This window comes from Lathyrus oleraceus, chromosome 7 (genome assembly GCF_024323335.1).
Source record: "Lathyrus oleraceus cultivar Zhongwan6 chromosome 7, CAAS_Psat_ZW6_1.0, whole genome shotgun sequence".
Taxonomy (NCBI): domain Eukaryota; kingdom Viridiplantae; phylum Streptophyta; class Magnoliopsida; order Fabales; family Fabaceae; genus Lathyrus; species Lathyrus oleraceus.
In genome coordinates this window covers 317,275,733-317,292,073 of record NC_066585.1, presented here as the reverse complement: position 1 = coordinate 317,292,073, position 16,341 = coordinate 317,275,733, and the positions used below count along the sequence as shown (strand labels likewise).

Below are 16,341 nucleotides of genomic sequence, written 5' to 3'. Positions count from 1 at the left end.
GTGCAGGAAGCTGCCTATGAGGCACCCAAGACTTCAAGGAAAGAACCCTTGCAAGAGCCTTCCTAGAAGGAGTCTATAAAAAAGAAGAAGGAATACCATGCTTTGAGGAAGAGCACCAAGCTTAATTCCTATATAGTATTTCTCTTGATCCTTTTAAGGGCATATAGAGGCGTCCCCCATTTCATCATATGATAGTGAGGACCATATCCTTACTTTAAGTCTGGGGGAGTGGTGGCCTATGTCATGACCTTGCCCATCCACCCATCAATTCTCAACTATAATCATATGATTTTATGTTGTTGTTTAAGATATGTTGTTTTTAGGTTGTTAGTTTATTAGTTGTTTAGTTTAGTTATGGTTTGGCTGTGTGTCAGCCATATTTTTAATTAATGAAAACTTTGCTTGTTTTGGTTTTAATTTCTTGTTCTTATGTTAATATATATATATATATATATATATATATATATATATATATATATATATATATATATATATATATACATATATATATATATATATACATATATATATATATATATATATATATATATATATATATATATATATTATATATATATATATATATATATATATATATATATATATATATATATATAGGGAAACAAACTGACTGCAACCCTTTAAAAGTCAGGCAACTCTAGGAAACTTAGGAAAACTCTACTAGGATTGTGATAATGTTGGAAACAAAGTTTTGAGTGCTAGTGAATTGCACCTTCTTATGTTTCTGATAACCCCAATCGCGCCTTTGGTAGTCAGAAAAATAGATAGCATATTAATAAATTGGAACTGTTTTAAAGTATGGAATAGGATTTCACTGTAGGATTTAGTTAGGGAAGGATATCAATGTTGTTCAGGATCTGGTAAAACTGGACACACTACATATGAAAATAAAAACGCCAAAGTGTGTAAAGGAAGTAAGACAAAGTGCACTTCTTGAATAAGTTCATGTGCCCGAAACTGGGGGAACAAAAGCTTTGAATAAGTTTATGTGCATGAAATTTGAGGAACAATAGATGTCTTCACCATTAGTACCAAGTTGGATTCGTTACAAGTGAGATCCCGTCGGGGTAAAAGGTGGAACATCTACCTAGATTATCCATAAAAATGTGTGTGTGTTCCTAAGTACAAAAATATGAAAATAGAATAGTAAAAAAAACCAGTTGAAGCTGAAAGCTGAAATCTTGGACCATATGATAAAGCAAAAAAAGTTAAATTTAGGTTAGCTATCTTAGCTGAAGAGTTCTAGCGTGACATGTCACATCAGTAATGCATAGAGCACACACACACGTCTGATCTAGCTTCAGGGTTGAGTTATGTCAATCTTTGAAAATACTCCATTGAGATGATTGTTGGAGTAAATTATGAGTTTGGGTTGCCTGAAAAGGTGGTTGTTTGAAAGGGAGATTTCTTTATCATTATCTGTCGCAACACCTAAGGACATGTAATGATTCAAGTTTAGGGGTGTGATAACCCATATTTAATGAGTAATTTCATACCTTAGTTATTCCATATTGTTAGTTTTATTACCTTTTTAATTGTTACTTTCAGTTCATTTTAGTTGTTTTATAGCATTTAGCTTGGGGCACAATAAGTGATCCCTTTTGTTAGTTTGGTCTATTTGTTGCTTGATTTAAGGTTAGCTTTGTCGAGCTAAGGTAAAAGTGTAGATGAAAGCGTCTGGGAGTGCAAGCTGAAGCAGAAAGATGAACTTTGCCAAAGAAATTAAATGGAGATAGCAGTTGAGTTCCTAGGGAAGGCTTAGAAGGAACGACGTACTGGAGGGAAGCGTTGCTTTGTATTGAAGAAAATTAATTTGAATTAAGTGGATAAGCCCAAGAGGCTCTAGAAGACAAAGATGGTACAATAGCACGACCACTACTATACACCCTCTGTAAGAAAGGACATCGCCTCATGCACCCTGTTGTGGCAATTTGTCACGAGACGCCTTGTCCATCAAAATTATTACCTTGTACCTGATTCCTTGCTTTCTAAGTAGAAAGAATGATGTGAAGATGTTGATTCATGTATTGGGCTTGATTTGATTTCCTTATTTTTGGCCCATGATCCAAGGCATCACAAGAAATCATAGTGAATTCCTATAAATAGACCATGGTGAAGATTGAATATGGATTTCATCGTTGATTCTAAAGCACAAGACATAATATAATAGTGTGAGGTTAGTGTAGAGAAATGAGAGTTCTTCTTCTCACCATTTTCTGTACTAGATGTTGAATCCTAGCACGACTAAAGTCATCTCTTGCTGATTATCCATCTCAAGAAGTCTTCACGTTACTCTTAAGTTTACATTTCTTTTTCAGTATTTGTTTAAGAATGTATCTTTTGATAACCATGTCTGTAGTTTGTACTCATCTCATCATGAGCTAAACCTTTTGTATGTTGAGCAATAGGAAGTTAATGTTATGATGATTCTATGTTAAGTGATGTGTTGTTTAGTGCCTTGTTTTACTATGTGTTAACTTTCTTACAAATATGATTCTTTGAGTGATCAACTTAGAAAAAGATAAACACTTATTGTTGTGAGAAATCTAACAACAAATGGACTTCATAATAAAAGCAGTTGAAAAGAGTAGGATAGAGATATTCACTTGATTAGTTAACTTAGAGATAAGAAACTACAACTATAAGGGATTTCATAATATAATAGACGTATTTTAGGGTTATAAGTGTGACTTAGAGATTTGTTCCCTTGCCCTAGTAATGCATGTTTTGATGTTGTAGAAATACACCTCTAGATCATTCTGACTTTTGTTGGCACAATATTACACATCATGAACACATAGTTACTTAAATAAAATTAATGGACCTTGGCTAAAGATGCACTCTTTGATATCATTTCACTGTCGCTTTACACTTTTTTAGATCTGGTTTAAAGATGAAAGTCTGAACTTGTGACATTCATATATTAATTTATTTTCTGCTCATGCTTAAGTTAAAAAGATAGTTTATTGAAAAGTCAATCCAAGTAACATGCACTCCCTTTGGGTACGATATCCTTACTTTTCATCACTTGCTACTTCTAAATATACATGTATACTTGTATGTGACACATTTTCAAGCAATAATAGCACAAAGATTACATGTTTGCTTAAGTAAAAAGAACAAGTTGCCTTATAAAGAGATGGACAGGAATAGTCCAGAGTAAGGGAAAAAAGAAACGGAAGTTAAGATCTTACTTATCCTCGCGGAAGGTAGCATTCAACTTTAAATCAAACGGTAGGTAAGCTTTTGAGAGCTTCTCCTCCTTGATTATTTCTCAGACATAACTCAAAATTCTTTGATGCTTAATCGAGAGGAAATTATGGAATCTACTCCTTTAGTGCTCAAATTCCTTCCAAGAGATAATCATTTCCCCTTAGTAAATCTTTGGACATCACCTTTTCAACCTCTTTAGGCCTTAGGCTGATATTGGATTCTATGTGTACTGCGTTTGGAACCCCTTTGCACCACAAACACTTAAAAACTTAACTAAAGGTTAGTAGAGATAACTTTATTGTCTAAGAAATAATAATCATTTACTAGATAATACATCATAGTTTTCCAATTTTTCAATCTCTATTAAATGTAGTACATCACAACCTCAATATAACGTAAGAGAAACTCCCCTTTTCGAGGGAACTACAAACTACCACCAATTTTCCTTCTCTACAAATCATTTGATATGATATTTGGTCAAAATATAGGACTAATAAATCCATTACAAATTTATCATCTCAACCTTCTAAGAGGTTCCATGATCATTATTGATACCATTGAGTCAACACCTTTTTCATCTTTGTTGGTGTAGAGCTTTAGAATTATTTATATATTTCTTATGTGAATATGATTAAGGAATTGATTGATGAATTTGTAATTCATGATAGTATCAAATATTTTCCATCTTTCAATCGTAATCTACATCATGCCATAAATGTTCTTGCACAAGGATTCGTTAGTAGCACTGAATAGACAAAGCATGCATAAGGAAAAATATGTCTGGTTTGAAAAGGAGTTGTATCACCATTCCTTCTTAGAAACTTATTTTCAAGTAAAAAATTGCTCTGACTATCAAACTAATCTCTAGGAGCATGTTTTAGATCATAGAAAGCCTTTTTCATTTAGAAAACATAACTAAGAAAAGTTTTTAAACCAGGAGGATGATAAACATACAATTGCTTTTTAGATGTAATCATTCAAAGACACACTCTTTACATCCATCTGGAAGAGATTAAGAAAATATAATGCATCAAAAGGCTAGAAACATCCTTATGGCTTTTAATCGAGCTATAGGGACATGCATTTCATCGAAATCTATGCTTCCATGTTGATTGTAACCTTTCGTAAAAAGTTTTGTTTTATTTCAAAAAATATTTCCAAAAGCATTTAACTTTTTTGCAGAAGATCCATTAAGATTCCAATCATTCAATTAGCTTTGAGAACGAGTTTCTAAATGTTGTTTCACTCAAATTGATTTAACATTTCTTGCATAGTAAGATACTAATGTCTTTTGATTATGGCTTCATCATTTTACTTTGACTCAATTTGTGAAACAAACGCCACAAGGTCACATACCTTGCTAAAAGAGTGTTGATATTCTCTTAGAAGTATCTCCATTGACATTTTGAAAAAATATGATTATCCTTAATGGTCCTCCATTATTAAGATAGACATTGATTCTGTAAGTAGACTTCTTTAACTTGAGTTTCTCCATTCGGACTTTAGACTTTCTCTTGTCTTTGATATTTTGCTTTCTCTTGATCGTCTTATTTCAAGGATGTTGTTTCAAGGATACCTAGACAATTAACAACCTCTACTTCTACCTACTAGGGATTAGTTCACCAAAGATAATATGTATGAGTTCTTCTATAATCATCGTCTTTTCGAAAGGAAATTTTAAAAAGATTTTACATTAAGATTTTTAAAGATCATGCATATAGAATAATTTAACATGCTTTATATCATTGTTACACAACATACTACGTAATTTGTGCAATAAAGCTTTAATCGATTATAATAACTAAAAGGTAAGATTAAAGATCTTACCAAAAATCAAAGATTCAATGATGTTGTCTTATTTTTATCATGCAAAGAGATTTCTTTCCTAGTAGGAGTGGAATAATAGAACATATTTATTTCTTCAGTTATGTAATTTGAAGAGCAATTGTCGGCATCATCATCTGCATCACAATTTAAATTTTTTACCTTTGATAACCAAATCTTTTGGATCCTTTGATATTAATGGAATATATATTATTAATAGATGTATTTTTCTTTTTACATTCATAATACATTTTGTAAAAATACGAAGAAGGATATCCTTCTTTACTCTCGTAACTTTTCTTAATAAAACAGAACATGATATATTAATCATTTTTATTTTAATAGTTGCATTTTTTTAAGTATTGCAGTAAAAAAAAGTAAACTTAACATTCCAAATTTATGTGAAACTGTTGTTTTTAGGTTAATAAACTCAGTTTGGTAAAAAAATTGTGGGTTGTTAGAAAATTTAACTTATAATAATATAACTTATATAGTTAATAGCTAAATTAATGGATGGAAGGAATAAATTAACAAATTAAATTTTTAGTATTTAATGAAATCACAATTGAACTAATTTATATAAATTAAAAAGTTATATTTAACTAATATTTAATTTTTTAATTAAGGTAAACATAAATAAAATTGCAAGAAAATATGATAAACTATAAATAATAAACCATTTAAATCAAGTTATAAAAAAATATAAATCAACTAAAAATAAAATATAACCTTAAAATAACTTTTACCAATTTTTTTTTTTAAATATATGAACTAAGCTATAAACCATAAATTATAAACTCAATATATCAAGTTCCATGATTTATCATTTATCCTTATCTTATTTCTTTTTTATAAATAAAAAGCTTCATGATTTATCCTTATCTTATTCCTTTAATAATAAATATAAATAATAACATATCCGTTTCATTAAAGCCATACCTGATCCATCAGTTAATACTAATACTATTATTATATATAATATATATTTATATATATATATATAATAATAAAGGCAAAACAGAAAAAATAGTTAGTAGCTAGGTAGTGGAAGTAGAAGTGAAACAGAAAGAGAGCTTAAAAGTGTGGTTATGATGAAAGCGTAGAAAAAACTGTAATGAAAGGCGCGTGAGATAACGAAAGAAAAGTTTTCTTGTTAGTAACACTTCGAAGGTTGGAAACGCAAGGAAGATTTTGTGTGACAGATTAGCTGTTATAACAAAAATATAAGGACGGCTTCAAACTCCTCTCTCTCTTTTTCTCTCTCTATTCTCACTCTCTCCCAAATATATATATATATATATATACCCACACACAAAACTTGTTCACTCACACACTTATTTTTTTGTTACTTCTCTCTCCCATTATAACTGCTCTTGCTTCAGAATTTAAAATGGAAGAGTTTGTTATGGAAGAAAAACTGATTGGTTATTCTAACAAAGATGCAACTCATGTTGTCAAAGGAAAACGCACAAAGAGGTTAAGACTTTTATCTCCTTGCGGTGTTGTTTCTACTCCATCGAGTTGTTCGAGTGGTGAGAGCAATACTGATGGTGAGGATGATGAAGAAGACATGGCTAATTGTTTGATTCTCCTTGCTCAAGGAGGAAATCACAAGCAACATGGTGGTGGTGATGGTAATGATGGTGATGATGACAAAAGGGAAAAGGGTAGTAATGGAAATAAAAAAATTGGTGAGATTGTAACTGCTACTTTAAGTAACACAAAAGCTGGTTTGTATATTTATGAATGCAAAACATGTAACAGAACTTTTCCTTCTTTTCAAGCCTTGGGTGGTCACAGGGCAAGTCACAAAAAGCCTAAACTTATGGCTGAGATGAAAAAACCACCGCTATCGCCGCTGTCACAACCGCAAACTTCATCACAAGATTCGCGATCAGTTAAATTACTGATTGCGAACTGTGATGAGTTTGAAGTAGTAGCTGAGAAGCCTCGTGGGCCAACTATTTCTTTTCAAATGGGGAATCAAAGTTTGAAAGTTATTAATGGAAACAAAGCAAAGATTCATGAGTGTTCCATTTGTGGATCAGAATTCACATCTGGACAAGCATTGGGTGGACATATGAGAAGACATAGGACATCTCCGGCGAACGCTGCTGCTGTCGCGGTGGTTGACGGAGGAGTTCGGCCACGGAGTATTTTACAATTGGATCTTAACCTTCCGGCACCGGAAGAGGATATCCGGGAAGCAAAGTTTCAGTTTCCGACACAAAAATCTATGGTGATGTCTGCTGCTCCGGCTTTGGTGGATTGTCATTATTAGACAATGGTGGAATTAATTGAAAGAAAAGTTTTATTTTATTTTCTATTAATGATTTATCAATGTGAATTATTATAGAAATATTTTAATTTACAATTATTCATAATTATCCAATATTCCTTGGATTATTCTTTGGTTTTATTAATATTTTATATTTTGATATATATGATTTTCAAAATTGTTCAAGTTGGTATACTTTGAGGTTCAAGTTGGTATACTTTGAGTAAGTAAGTGGTTAGTGTTTGTGGTGTTTACCTTTCATTCACGAAAAGTGAGTGATAGAGCATCTTTATTTCTTATATATATATAATTTATTTTAGTATTTCTTTTTTAAGATATAAAATGGAAAGTGATGTGCAAACTCAATTAAGATGAAAGAGGTGAGTGTATGTGGGTAAATTAGTCTAGTTGGAGTGAGTGTAGTGTCATGGAGATGGAGCTAGGGTTTGGCAGCATTATAGCCACAATCACAACCTAAAGTTGTGTCTATGGATTAGGTTCTTTTTGTGTGCTTTTGATTTTATAATAATAAAGCTAAAAAATATCTTTCTTTCAAGTCTCTCTCTCACACACATTGGCCACCACATTCCCACTCTTTTTATTAATGACAAGAATAAAGGATTAGCAACTGTATTCAAGTAGATATATATATATATATATATATATATATATATATATATATATATATATATATATATATATATATATATATATATATATATATATATATATATATATATATATATGCACCCATTACCATTTATCCTTTCTATTTATGAGTTTTGCTTAAGCAATGTGAATTTTATAGTAAATAAAAATAGAAAAATATATATTATGTTTTATTAATATTTATCAGATATATTAACATGAAAATACATTAACATGAGGGAGTATTTTTTATTTTGGAGAATTTTTTTTAAGAATAAATCATCTTTGTGAGATATATCACATACTTATTAAAAATCTTAAAGTGATAGGTGTGTGAGTTTTCTCACTTATAAATGCTCAAATTTTTGCATTTAGAATTAATGTGGGACTTTCCCATACTACTGACACTTGTTATCCACAATACCTCATAAGTTATTTCATTCACATACATTTGTACCATCGTTGAAATTATTCAATAGACACTCTACTCATGATCATGTGAGAATACTTTCGATATAAGTGATGGTCCCTTCACTCGAATCAGACTCATGATACTACATTTGGATCATTCGGGGGATCAATACGACAGAGCATATTTTACATTGAGGATTTTTCTTTAAGAACAATACATTATTGTGACAGACACATCACATATTCATTCAAAAATTTTAGGTAATACGTGTATGAATTATTCCACTTATAAACATTCAACTCTCCACATTTTTAATCAATACTACACATTCAAACCCTACTCTCACTTGTTATTTTTAACATTAAATTTGGTTTATATTAGATGTGTCCATAGAAAGTTGATGCTCCTAAAGAAGATAGTTATAACTTTGAAGTCACAAAACATTTTATTACAAGTTATAGATACAACGGATTGGACCCATCACCAATATGTACTTTTTTCTAGTTACAAAATTCAGCTTTATTTATGTAACTCACATAATGAAGGATGAGAGAAACAACATCTCTACTACTAATATATTGAGTGAGAGATGAAATGAAATTAATTAAGCAATGTAGAGAGAGAAAGAGAAAGAGAGGGAAGACTTTAAAGTGACTTGCAATAGGCACTTATCTAAAGTTAGTTATGTGCACGTTTTTTTGGGAATGCTGGTAAGCAAAGCATGTGGACACATACATTGCGTGAGGTGTCAGAATACATAACAACAAATAATAATAATTTATCATACAAGAAGAAAAAAAATCACTCATTGACATTACCACATGTAGTTGTGGAGAGGGAGCTTCCCTCATTGTCATGTAATGTAAACTTCTTCTCCATTAATTAATCATATTAAAATAATTCTAAGAAATGTACTTAGACTCTTCAATGAATATGTTTTCCTGCAAATGCTATCATCACACAATCACGCATTTAGAATATTGATCATCGTTTGATTAAGATCAAACGGTTTAAATTTTGATTCAAAATTTAAATTTATAAAAGTAGAAATAAAACTTGTATTCTTGTAAATCATTATATCTTCATTCAATGGACATTAATCTTTTAAATGCGTGAATGTGTTGTTGTTTGTTTGTGGCATATTCAATTTTTTCTTTAATACTTTGCTTCTTCTAGAAAAGGTCCAATTTTAATTTCTTGGCACTCAATGAAAAGATTATCTATAATCACTAAAGCTTATTTTCCTGAATAAGTTACACTGTTTTTCAAATATTTTATGAGTTTCTAAAGGAGTGATGTGGTTGTGTGTACTAGTTAAGCATTTCACTTGGCTGCTTTGTTTACTCCAAATGGCCACAGCGCCTAATTGCAAGTCACGACGAGAGAATGCCAACAAATGTATTTGATGAGATGTCAATGTCCTTTACAAGAAGAAAAAAAAAGGATCAGTTTTAGTAGTTTTGAGTCATACTTTTTATTCATTCAACAAGTTATAGTATAAAAGAGAATAACTGTCAAATATATTTTTGATAATGTAAATTGAGTGAATTTTATTTTTTTTAATAACAGAATTTTATATTCGGTATTTATGTAAAATTTGTAAATATTTAAATAATAGGTCTAAAATTCACCTCATCACAAGAGATAGGGAGTGATAACCCCATCAATAGTAGGCTGAGAACTTGTAAATTCTTTAAAGAATCTAAAAACCTCTCATTTAACCTTTGACATCTTATCCACCTATTGTTCCCCAGCGGGGAGAGCAATCAGACTATTCATATGACTTCTCTACTTGACACATGTATGGAAGTATCATGTATTCACATCCTCCCTCCTTAATTAAGCATACCCCTTTTTATCTTTGAAACATCTATGAATTACGATATCGAATATGCTCTTATAACTCCTGATAAACCAACGATCTATCTTCCGACTTCGCTTGATTAAGATCTACTACCTCCGTCGTCAACTTTAAACTCTCAAACAAGCCTTAATCTTAAAGTTCAGCTTATCAAACACCTCATTGTTCCAAACCTTAAGGGAGTTTTTAAGAGCTTTCAACTTATCATTAAGGATTCACATCATCCAGCAGTGAAGAATCAAAGAATCGAAGCTCGGAGCACCGGACCAAAAGTTGTTAAACATAAAGGACTTAGGGATCCAAAACTGAGAGAGACTTGACCACAATCAGACAGTGATCATAAACATCACGCGTCAGGGCAAAAAGACTCCCTTGACCTCACTTCTCCTTCCACCCAGGAGACAAAAGCACACGATCTAACCTACTTATAGCAATCCCATGTAATACCAAGTAAACCTCCTACCTTAGAAGGGTAAGTCCACCAACTTCATCACCTCGATGAAAGCTTTTAACTCAAGGGATTCCACCAAGGCCAAACCTTGAGCCCCCACAACCATTCCCTTTCTCTCGTTCAAAAAAGGAACCTCATTGAAATTTCCCAAGGCACACCAAGCATCATTGGGAAACCATTGATATGTCCGCACCAAATGGTCCCACATCATCACCTTTTGATCCGCCAAAGAACATTTGGCATAAACATTCACAATAAAACATGGGCAAAAATTCATCATCCACTCAAGGCAAGCCCCAAGATAGCCTCTCCCAACGAACGAGTAGACTACACCAAATCGAAAGCAACCCTCACTTAAGCCCACTACCTAAGAAAATCTTCAATCACTAACTAGATTACCCCCCACCCCACCGAGAATTACATAAGAACTTCTCCCTCCTTAAGCTTAACCTCTTGAATGACAACAAAATCCAAATGAAGGTTATTGACCAACTCATGCATCTTCCTTTTTTTGGCACTAACCCTTAGCCCTTTCACATTGATAGAACCAATGATCATTGCAACCATTCTTCCTCCATAAACCTCTTTGCCAAAACATTTATCTCTTATAACTAAACCAACTTTCAAAGCTCAAAAGAATTCTCTTGATTAAAGGAGAAATCGACCTTTTATACTTAATTAAGACTTGAACAACATCCTAAAGAACAAAGTCAAACCACTCATGGTCTCTAATAGTCTAAGACAAGTCGCTAAACTGAATCATTTGACAAAACGAAATAAAAGATGATTGTGTGTGTTCCACTTCTACCATGTTTCTCGCACCTGTAACTGATTACTAACATACACCATATCATTATGCATAAAACATTTAGGAGATAGCTGGACATGCTTACTTGAACTCATCCTCTAACCTACAAGAAGCTCCATAACCCTCATTCCCACAACAAGCATTTGGGGGAGCTCCCCTGTCAATCTTCATAAATGACCTTCACTAGAGATAAGGCCATTTGAGAACGCCTCAAATTCCTCTGCAGAAATCTTCCAGGGAATAGAATCTAAAGATGAAACTTTAAAGACATGTCCACACCCAGAAGAAGGGAAACGAGCAACTGAACCGCTTGGTCAATACGAGACTACTGCCTCAACCATATCACCATCTTGATCCAACAAAAGTCGTCTACTTAAGTTCAATAGAATTAAAAGGAGACAAAGGAACCAGATAACCACTCAACCAGCTTGAATCGCCGGCATGAAGAATAGAATAGCCAACATGTTTCTCTTCATCCTTAAAAGAATGACTAATAAGAAATTCAAAATAATATGTCAATCCGATAAAAAATCAGGTCGAGTTGGGCTAATCAGGTCAACACAAGGAGACCCTTCTGACTATGCATCAAATATAATTATTATTTTTGATGCTAAAATCATTGTAAAACAAAAATAAGTTTTAATTTATGTTTTCTTTTATATTCTATAAAACTTAAAATCACTAGTTTTCAACTTAAAATATTAAGGCCAAAAACCTGACTTCATTTTAATGTTTGAAAAGAAGAAAGAGAAAAAAAAAGTTACACGGTAATTATTATGTATCATTTGATATAGCCACACGATCTTCCCTTTCATACACATAATTTATATAAATAGGTCCCAAAATAATTTATTCAACAAATCAATTCACACAAAAGTAATCCGAGTAGTATAGAAGATGGAAATATATATATATATATATATATATATATATATATATATATATATATATATATATATATATATATATATATATATATATATATATATATATATATATAAGGAATTACTCATATAGTGATAATTTTTTATAAAAATGAATCAATTATTTTGAATAAGATGGAATGATGATTGTCATGACACTTTATTTTACTTAATATCATATGATATAGATGACTTAAAATAAAATAAAAATCTCCGCGAATTTATTAACAAAACTCTTACACTGAAAAGCGTATGGAGTTTAATATTTAATTTTTTTATTTGAAACAAACAAAAACTAATTAAGATTTTATAATCAAAATTTAATTAAATTAAAAACATACTTCCTAAGTAGTACACAGCTGGACATAGTTGTAAATGAACAGCGATGGGTGTATTCAGTTATGAACTAGGAAATTAATTAAACTATATAGTTAAGTAAGCATTGTGTTATGTAATGTATATAGTTGTTATCCTCCTTAATTATGGGTTGGATGAGAAGTGTGTTAGTTCACAGTTTGGTGATAGAGACAAATGCTTCAAATGCATGAGTTGGTTTACTATGTGATTTTCTTGTCCCTACATTCTATCGTAACCGCATAAAAATGTGTTGTAGGCATTGGCCGGTTTTTAATTTTCTATTTTCGTTACTTAATTAATTATTAATTTCATTATACTCATTTAATCAATTGCTTAGCTTGCTTAATTCTCTTTAGTTAGTAATAGTGTTGACCAAATTGTCATAATTAACCAAACCTAACGTTCTTTCATTGTTAAGTTACCACTTGAGAGAAGTGTTTGGCATAACGTGACGGATGAATAAACTTGGATCTAGTTAGCCTTCTTTTATTTTATTTTATTTTATTTAGTTAGTTATGTTTTTCAATTTGGTAGAATGTGGTTACCTAAAATTAATCTACCTTCATTGGTTTGGTTGGCTTAATTTCTCCGTTATATGGTGTAGGTAGTTTTAACTTACTACTGCCTAATTTTGATGTAATGTCAATTAATTATAAATTACAGTATCATTTATATTTTCTTTTTAAAAAATTGGGGAGGGAGGCTTTTTATTGATTAAATTAATATTAATGATTATTTCATAAACTTGTTCAAATGAAATTTAAATGTTACCACAACTAACATTTTGATTATTATATAAAAGAAATAAAGGTTATACAGAATAACAAATGGGTAGCAAATTAGGTCGCTATTTTTTTTTAATAATAAAATCAATCTTTTTATTAAATTATATTTATTGTTTTAGGAGACACAACATTATTATGCATGAGTCTTTGCATTCTTTGTAAAACATTTAGTGTTTCTGGTGCTAAAAAATCAAAAATATCAACAACAAATGATATAAAAGTATGTTGATTTTGAAATTCAGACTCGTAGAAAACAGATGTCGTATACGATGTCAGAACACCAGAATGTTGAAGTGAATGTCCAGACATCATAACATCATAATGACACAAAAAGCAATAAACAACTTAAAGTAAATTGCAGGAAGTAAATAATACAAGGTAGTTGTTAACCCAGTTCAGTGCAATGACACCTACATCTGAGGGCATCAAAGCCAGGAAGGAAATCCACTATAATAGAATTAGTTTGAAGTCCTATGTAAACAACCTCCTGCATACAACTTTCACACCTAATTACTACTCGTGATATTTCTATCTAAGACTCTCCTAGATATGAGACTCCTTTCACTTTCTCTCAACCATACAACTCGTGATAACAAGGACAACAATCAAATGGGAGACACACTCCAATAAATAGAACCCACTTTTGCTTAAAAGCTTACGAGTGATTCACAATTATAACTCAATTATCAGTCCAGCTCTAGCATTAAGATGACACAAGAGTGACTCACAAGCAACAATGAACAGACTAAACCCTAATTCCCATTATCATGCAAGCGACCGAACTGCTGAGATTTAGAGTCTTCCTTTTAAATAACCGAATAGATGCATGGGCTTGATGAACAATTCGGGAAAAACAAGCAGGAGATCCAAAACGATCTTTAGCGCAAATCAAGTAACAAAATATAATGTTTCCTTAAATGTTTTGACATTCATTCTTAGGAACACACGGCAAAGCTTGAACCGACTTTTGTTGCTTTTAAAAACATACGCTTCTTGGACCGCAATATACGTGAATCATATCTTCAGCAAATCTTCAGTGATATCTCGCTTGAAACAAATCTTCCAAGAATGTGAAATAAGGCACGCTACGATGCCGTACCAACCTGTCAAGACATTTATCCAACATCTTGCTGGAACACTTATTTTAATAAAATATGGTCCATCACAATATAACCAACCTAACAATCTCCCCTTTGGAAATTTTTGGCTAAAACAACATTTTCATAACTCATCTTGCATAAACCAAATACTTGTACAAGGAACCAAGAACATGAGGGATACACTAACATACTCATCTTGAAAGAAGGTAAAAATTCAGCATTAACTCAATAGAACATCTTCAAAAAAATAATGCACAGTGAAAACATACTTCACCAAGACACATCATAGGCATACGCAGCAGAAAAAGATAAGACCCATCCTCACAAAGCACACCATCAGAGAGAAATAAACTCTCACAAAAAAACTTTCTTTAGAGAAAAATAAATTCTCACATACAGGATGTCAAGACATCGGGTATGACCCCTCATGCAACCATACATCAAACACACAAACTACCACTACATTATCATGACATCATCAAGCTAGAAAAGAGAAAACATGTTCCCCTCAAATAGTATATCAGAACCAAATACTACCCCCCCTCAAGGGGAAAATAAGGAAATTAATATACCAACTACTCCCCCTTTTTAGCCATAATTTTGACAAAACAACCATGCATTCATCAGGAACAAGAAAAATAGATGTAGCAAAGCAAATGGAGTTATAAGTTACAGACCATAAGCACTTAATGTGCACAAATATCCATGGCATAACCCACGAAATAAAAGAGATGGTTGTTTTGAACAAAACACAGTCAGAACTACCATCTGTTTCCTCAACTTTGTCACCATCAATAACATTTCCTTCATCCTCGTTTCCCTCTTCCTCGTGACCATTCAAGTTTCCATCAGCATCCTCCTCAGACAAGGCTTTGATTAGGCTCTCAAGTATGATTTTCTTCTTAGTACAAGACTTGATGGTCTCATCTAAAGCTTTGTAAGTATCCTTTAACTCAGCAATGATTCTTGCCCTTGAAGTTGAGCTGGCAGCATCCTTCCTAGATGTCACAACAATTTCTGGGACATGTGTCCCTACAAATAACCTATAGTGCAAGGATAGAGGATATTCCCTCTTACTTGCCGCATCAGAGCTGACCAAAGTATCAGGGTGCCGACTGAGAATTATACCACAAATCAGATAGGGGAATTCAATGGGCATCTTTATAGCAAAATAATTGGCATGCTTCATGGTTTTCTCAAACACATAGGACCAAAAATCAAACTTAGTTTTAGTTCTAACAATGTAGATAAATTTTCCCAAACCTATAGCAATGGTGGAGGTATGATTGGTGGGAACCCAATTTGCAGCCCTAATCCTATGGAGCACAACATATTTCACACTTAACTTACCAGTTGACAGCTTACCCTTCCTTGGCCATTGTTTAACATGTTTTGTAGTGATCTACCCGCAGACAACATTATCAGTCACTTCCACTTCAGCTTGTTCCTCCTCACTCCTACTGTAGCGGTGTATTCGTCGCTATATGATCTATCGATTAAATCATAAGCAAGAGATACAATGATTTTCGAGTCGCCACCGCACTTTTATTTATCCAAAGGACTGGCTAAAAAGCGAACAAAAGCCTAAGAAGTTTTACACGTAGAAAACTAATAAAAAGATCAGAGAGTCTGGGTAAGGGGTAAATTACGCAATGGGAAG

At 32.2% G+C, this 16,341-nt stretch overlaps 1 protein-coding gene across 2 annotated transcripts; it reads left to right on the top strand.

Annotated features, from left to right (window-relative positions):
- The first annotated feature begins 6,329 nt into the window (after positions 1–6,329).
- On the top strand, positions 6,330–7,531 carry LOC127106781 (zinc finger protein ZAT5). Of its 2 annotated transcripts, XM_051044088.1 has the most exons (2): positions 6,330–6,749; positions 6,843–7,531. In XM_051044088.1, the coding sequence occupies exons 1-2, from the start codon at positions 6,449–6,451 to the stop codon at positions 7,337–7,339; spliced, it is 798 nt and encodes a 265-aa protein (XP_050900045.1). In that variant the 5' UTR covers positions 6,330–6,448; the 3' UTR covers positions 7,340–7,531. The 2 variants fall into 2 exon arrangements, with proteins under 2 accessions (XP_050900045.1, XP_050900044.1); XM_051044087.1 differs by having other exon boundaries at positions 6,331–7,531.
- Positions 7,532–16,341: the final 8,810 nt, after the last annotated feature.

Excerpts from the sequence above, each read along its gene's own strand:
- LOC127106781 (XM_051044087.1), top strand. The coding sequence starts at position 6,449 with ATGGAAGAGTTTGTTATGGAAGAAAAACTGATTGGTTATTCTAACAAA.